This window comes from Lithobates pipiens, unplaced genomic scaffold, assembly GCF_037356315.1.
Source record: "Lithobates pipiens isolate NorthernLeopardFrog02 unplaced genomic scaffold, aLitPip1_a1.2 Scaffold_18, whole genome shotgun sequence".
In the NCBI taxonomy this organism is placed as follows: Eukaryota; Metazoa; Chordata; class Amphibia; order Anura; family Ranidae; genus Lithobates; species Lithobates pipiens.
In genome coordinates, this window is record NW_027507758.1 from 598,660,007 (window position 1) to 598,666,997 (window position 6,991).

The 6,991-nt window shown below is 43.4% G+C and overlaps 1 protein-coding gene across 1 annotated transcript in view; it reads right to left on the reverse strand.

Moving 5' to 3' along the window:
• The window catches only part of EPHX2 (epoxide hydrolase 2), a 185,634-nt gene extending 179,557 nt beyond the window's left edge, over window positions 1-6,077 (reverse strand). Inside the window, exon 1 of the mRNA XM_077489223.1 lies at window positions 5,910-6,077. Coding sequence (XP_077345349.1) covers window positions 5,910-6,013 — 104 coding nt within the window. The 5' untranslated portion in view covers window positions 6,014-6,077. The remainder of the gene's footprint in view (window positions 1-5,909) is intronic.
• Window positions 6,078-6,991: the final 914 nt, after the last annotated feature.

A 6,991-nucleotide genomic window follows, 5' to 3' on the forward strand; every position in this document is an offset into this window, starting at 1 on the left:
CAAAGCGGGACCCCCTCCGCCGCTCCAGACGACAGGTGGGTCGGTGTGCAGTAGTCGGAGCTCCCAACTGTCCCTGATTTGGAGGGACAAAGCGGGGGACCCCCCCCCCCCGCTCCAGACGATGGGTGGGTCGGTGGTGCAGTAGACGGAGCTCCCAACTGTCCCTGGTTTGGACAGACAAAGCGGGACCTCCCCTGCTCCAGACGACGGGTGGGTCGGGGTGCAGTAAGTATAGCTCCCAACTGTCCCTGATTTGGAGGAAAAAAGCGGGACCCCCCCCCCCGCTCCAGACTACGGGTGGGTCGGGGTACAGTAGGCATAGCTCCCAACTGTCCCTGATTTGGATCAATGTCCCTCTGTCCTCCTCATTTGTCCTTCATTTTGGTCTGATCCATATAGTTGTATATAAAATGCATTTTTTATCTTTCAGATAGTGTTTCCCAGTGCTAAACCTTTCATCCAATTTCTAAATTGCTGCATTTGTACATTTTACATTTTTACATCGGCTAGGACACCCCTCCCTCCCCCCCCAATCACGATCTCTCTCTGTGTGAAGATCTCATCCACCCCCTATAGCTGACCCTCTGAATGCATATTGTAGCAGAGTAGATAGATCTCCCCCTCCGCTCCCCCCAGAATTATTGTCCCTACCCAAGTCATCATGGTGGTGTCAGCTGGTCGCACACATGGGCTCTCTCTGTGCCCTGATCGCGATGATGTCCAGGATTGTGGGGCCTCTCGACCTGTGCTGTGAATACCCCACCTCCACTTGTTACACCTATATATAACCTATTTTTGTACTGTAGCGGTAATAGGAAGAGAAGGGGGGTCTCTTGAAGTCTAGATCTGTCATCAGTGTAGAGCAGTGTCAGAGCTGGGCTCAGCCCTTCCTTCTCTGAGCTGGCCGCTCAGCTATCAGCTAATTGCCAGCTCCTATCTCTCCACAGTTACTCAGCTGTTGATGATATCCTGCTCGTCAGTCCTGCCTACTTAAGGATCTCTGCCTTCGCCTTGGTCAACATCAGAGACTATCTCCTACATTCCCATTTAAAGACTGGCTTTGCTGACATCCCTTCTTGCTCCAGATCCTGCTTGCTGTTCTACAACATTGATCCCTGACTTCTGGCTTGGCTGACTATCTGTTCCGGTTACTGAACTTTGGCTATGTTTTTACTATATTTGTCCTTTTTACTTTTATTATTAAACAAATGAGATGTGTACTTCGGTCTCGGTCTGATTTCATGGTTTCTGACACAGTGGTTCTCAACCTCAGTCCTCAAGTACCCTCAACAGGCAATGTTTGCAGGTTTTCCTTTATCTTGCAAATGTGCTTTAAATCAGAGTCCATGGCTTGGTATTTTGGACAGTTTTTTTATCTAAGAGAAATTCCCAAAACATGGCCTGTTGGGGGTACTTGAGGACTGAGGTTGAGAATCACTTTTTAGGTTACAGCCTTATTCCAAAATGGATAAAATTCATTATTTTCCTCAAAATTCTACAATCAGTCCCCTATAATGATAACTTGAAAGAAGTTTTTTTGACACCTTTGCAAATGTATTAAAAAAAAAAAAAAATACGAAAAAAAAAAAATACAATTTACATAAGTATTCACAGCCTTTGCCGTGACACCAAAAATTTACCTCAGGTGCATCCCCTTTCCACTGATCACAATTGAGATGTTTCTACAACTTTATTGGAGTCCACCTGTGGTAAACTCAGTTGCTTGGACGTGATTTGGAAAGGCACACACCTGCCTATATACGGTCCCACAGATAACAGTGCATGCCAGAGCACAAACCAAGCCATTAATTCCAAGGAATTGTCTGTAGACCTCCGAGACAGGATTGTATGGAGGCCCAGATCTGGGGAAGGGTACAAAAAATGTTCTGCAGCATTGAAGGTCCCAAAGAGCACAGTGGCCTTCATCATCTGTAAATGGAAGAAGTTGGGCACCACCAGAACTCTTTTGCCGCATACACACGATCGTAATTTCCGAAATAAATGTTCGATGTGAGCTTGTTGTTGGAAACTCCGACCGTGTGTAAGCTCCATCGGACATTTGCTGTCAGAATTTCCGACAACAAATGTTTGAGAGCTGATTCTCAAATTTATCTTTTGTGGCCCCCAAGGATCTCGCAGTGCCGGGGCCACAAAAAGATATATTCAAATAAAAGATTTTTTCAGTGATGGGACCGGTGGTGTGATAGTTCTAGCACAGAGGGCCAAAGATTTTTGTCAAAGGTTGGCAGATCAATAAGATTCGTCAATGGTGGGGCACACATGCGCAATGGTGCAAGCACAGGCAATCCAAGGATGGATTCGATGGGTGCACAAAAATTGGCTGCAGCCCAATAATGGTGCGAAATACGAACAAAAATTTTTAGATAAGATTTTCGAAAGATAATTCTTTTTTTTTTTGCATTTACTTTTATTCAGACAAAAGATCATTCCTGCCCAATGCCAGGCAAGAGTTATGCCGCGTACACACGACCGGACTTTTTGACAGCAAAGGTCTGACGGAACGAGTGCGTCAAACAATTCGATTGTGTGTGGGCTCCATCAGACATTTGCTTGCCAAAAATCCGGCGGACTTTAGAAATAGAACATGTTTTAATTTTTCCCGCCGGACCCAGAAATCCAATCGTGTGTATGCTAGTCCGACGGACAAAAACCGACGCTAGGGCAGCTATTGGCTACAAACTTCCTTATTCTAGTCCGGTCGTACATCATCACGTTCAAATCCGTCAGACTTTGGTGTGATTGTGTGTGTCCAAGTCCTTAAATTCGGAAAGTCTGCCGAAAAGTCCATCGAGAAGTCCGGTTGTGAATCCAATGACCATCGCACCACCAGTCCCATCACTGAAAAAATCCTTGGGCTGCTTGTCGGTGTCCTTCATCCCACACCCTCTGTGGCCAGGCTTTCATGGACCTGCCTCCTGGGGACCTTATCTAAAATCCTTGGATTTCCTGTGCTAGCTTCATTGCGCATGCGTGCCCCGCCATTGACAAATCTTACTGGTCTGCCTGCTCCCCACAGTACTCTTCTTCCCTGCCACTAAATGCCACTAGTCTTCTGGGTTTAAACAACAGCTGGTGTCCTTCATCCTGCATCTTCTGTGGCTAGGCTGTTATGGAACCACCTCCTGGGGGGGGGGGGACCTTATCTATGATGCTTGGATTGCCTGTGCTAGCACCATTGCGCATGTGTGCCCCACCATTGACACATCTTATTGATCTGCCGGAGGTAGCACCATCGCGCTATCCCACCAACCTTTGACAAAAATCTTTGGCCACCCTGTGCTAGAACTATCACACCACCGGTCCCATCGCTTAAAAAAATACTTGGGCGGCCTGTCAGCACCCTCGCACACATGTGCCCTGCCATTGACAAAATGTATCTTCTCCGCCATTAGATGGCGCTAGTCTTATGTGTTGAATGACAGCTGGTGTCCTTCATCCCACCTCCTCTGTGACCAGGCTGTCATGGAACCGCCTCCTTGGGGGGGGGGGGGGGGGGTGACCTTATCTAAAATCCTTGGGTTGTCTGTGCTGGCACCATCACACATGTGTGCCCGGCCACTGAAAAATCCCAGTAGTCTGCCTTCTCCCTGCAGTACCCCTTCTCTGCCACTAGATAGCGATAGTCTTCTGGGTCAGCCGATGTCCTTTAGCCCACACCTTCTGTGGCCAGGCTGTCATGGAACTGCCTCCTTGGGGGAGGGGGGGGGGCCTTATCATATAAAACTTTCTGCCAGGCAACGTACCAGTATGTCTCAGTATTTTAAGTGGTTATACTGGGATGATGCCTGCAGCTTGCAGGCATCATCCTGGTATTTTTTCAGCCAGTGGTGTACTTTCGTTTAAAAGCAATCCTAGTGGCTAAATAGCCACTAGGATTGCTTTTACAAGTGGCAGAACAGGGTCCCCCATCTCCTCCTGCCTTCCCCGGCTCTCCCATCCCACCAATCCCCTGAATGGAGACCGGAAATGTCCCCGACCATCTCTATGGCCTATAGCCGAGTATTTTGTCACCTCAAGATTCATGGTTGTAATCAAACCATCACTGGTTTTGAAAAAAAAAAAAACATGCCGATCTTGGTATGATCCGCAGCTTTTAGGGGTGGGGGAGAGATCTGGGGTCTAATAGACCCCAGATGTCTCAGTGAAGAGGACCTAGCACTGCCTATTGCTATCACAAGGGATGTTTACATTCTTGTGATAACAATGAAAGAGATTTAAAAAAATAAATAAAGGTAAAGTGTAAACATATAATATAATTTTTTTATTGTTTTTTTTTTTTTGGTTTACACTTTACCTTACATTTTTTACAGCTCTTACTGTATTTCCCCTTTTGCATGCAAGCACAGGGGGATGGAGGCACTTTAAAACATGTTATATATATTTACACTTTACCTTTCATTTTTTATATTTACACTGTACTTATTTATTTTATGTATTTTTACACACACACACACACATTATATATATATATATATATATATATATATATATATATATATATATATATATATATACACACATACATACACATATATATATATACACACACACACATATATACACTCATACTTTACCTTTAAATTGTTTAAATGTTTTTAAATGTTCTTTTTTATATTCACACTGTACCTATTAGTTTATAATTTATATATATATATTTTTTTTTTAATTTGTATCTATCTATACACAAATTTATTTATTTATATATATATTATTTAAAACTTTTATCTATCTATCTATCTATCTATCTATATATATAGATCTAGATTTAATTTTTTTTAAATGTGCATCTATCCATTTATACACACATTATATATATGTGTGTGTGTTATTTAATTTATTTTTGATTTTTATCTATTTATACACACACACACACACACACATAGATTTTTTTTTTTTTTTAACTAAAGGTACAGTGTGAATAAAAAAAAAAGAAAATAATTAAAAAAAATATTTAATCTAAAAAATTAAAAAGGTACAGTATTAATATAACAAAAGTTTTCAAATATATTTAAAAAAATAGGTACACTGTAAATAAAAAAAATAAAAATGAAAAGGTACAGTGTAAATATAAAATAAAAAAATATTTTAAAGCACCCCCATCCCTCCTGTGCTCGCACGTAAAAGGGGAAATATAATGTGCGGTATCACTGTGAACCATCAGATCGAGAGCAATAAATTCCAACAATAGACCTCCTGTGCAAATCTAGTGGTGACCTGCAAAATCTTGGATAATAGAATGTAGGTAGGTAGTTGTCACCACTCCGCTGGCGCGTGCGCAGCCCGACATGTATGGTATCTATTTACTCAGCATAACATCATATATATATATATATATATATATATATATATATATATATATATATATATATATATATATATATCACCAAAAACAACTGGGTATTATATTACGTTTTTGTGCAAATTCATGAAAGCGTGTTTCTTTTTTGTTTGTTTTTTTAATTGCGTTTCAGAAACTTCTGTGCAAATACCGTGTGACAAAAAAAAAAAATTGCAGCACCCACCGTTTTATTCTCTAGGGCCTCTGCCTAGGCTAAACGAAAACATGGACAGAACAGCATGTTTCTGCATGCGTTGGTCAAAAATGCACATCATTATTTCTGAATAATAACAATCCTAAGGCAGGTAGCAGCTGAGTATTTTCTGTGCGGAAAAAAACGTGTGTCGCCAATTTCGCGAGGCTCGGTGGCGGGTAAAAAATGATATTTGCGCTTTTCTTCAGCTTTTTTTTTCACAACAGGCTGCAGAGAGTTCTACACCTCCATATAACAGGAGAACCCCCATATATACTGTCCTGTATACAGAGACCTGCACTGGGCCTCTCCCAGAATCCTCCGCGGCAGCCAACCTCCCTCCATGTCCCCGCTCACCTCGGAAGTGTCAGTCTGTCCTCCAGGCGGTGGAGGGCGCTCTGTACTCCGGGGGTCAGCAGGACTCCGCCAAGATCGAACATCACCAGCCGCTTCCCCGACATCTTCACTGTCAACACACTCACCCCAGCGCGTGCCTGACAACTCTGCTCGTCCCCGCCTGACCCGCCTGTGGGCGCGGCCACTCATTACCTCTGACATAGAATACCAGGGAGGGGGAATGGGAGAGACATAGTCCTCCTTTATCTAGGACTTGTTCCTAACTACAGGAGGACTACAAGCCCCAGACTTCTATGTTCCTCTATACAGGAGGACTACAAGTCCCAGACTTCCATGTTATTATATACAGGAGGACTACAAGTCCCAGCCTTCCATGTTATTATATACAGGAGGACTACAAGTCCCAGACTTCCATGTCCCTATATACAGGAGGACTACAAGTCCCAGACTTCCATGTCCCTATATACAGGAGGACTACAAGTCCCAGCCTTCCATGTTCCTCTATACAGGAGGACTACAAGTCCCAGCCTTCCATGTTCCTCTATACAGGAGGACTACAAGTCCCAGCCTTCCATGTTCCTCTATACAGGAGGACTACAAGTTCCAGCCTTCCATGTTCCTCTATACAGGAGGACTACAAGTTCCAGCCTTCCATGTTCTCATATACAGGAAGACTACAAGTCCCAAACTTCCATGTTCTTATATACAGGAGAACTACAAGTCCCAGCCTTCCATGTTCTTATATACAGGAGGACTACAAGTCCCAGACTTCCATGTTCTTATATACAGGAGGACTACAAGTCCCAACCTTCCATGTTCTTATATACAGGAGGACTACAAGTCCCAGCCTCCAGTGCCCTTATATACAGGAGGACTACAAGTCCCAGATTTCCAGGTAGTTCTCTTGTTCTTGAAGAAACAAGGCTGGGACTTGTAGTCCTCGTGGATCTCTGACATGGAAGGCTGGGACTTGTAGTTCCCTTGTATGTGGGACATGGAAGTGAGGGACTTGTAGTCCTCCTGTATTGTGGGACATTGAAGGCTGGGACGTATAGTCCTCCTGTATTGTGGAACATAGAAGG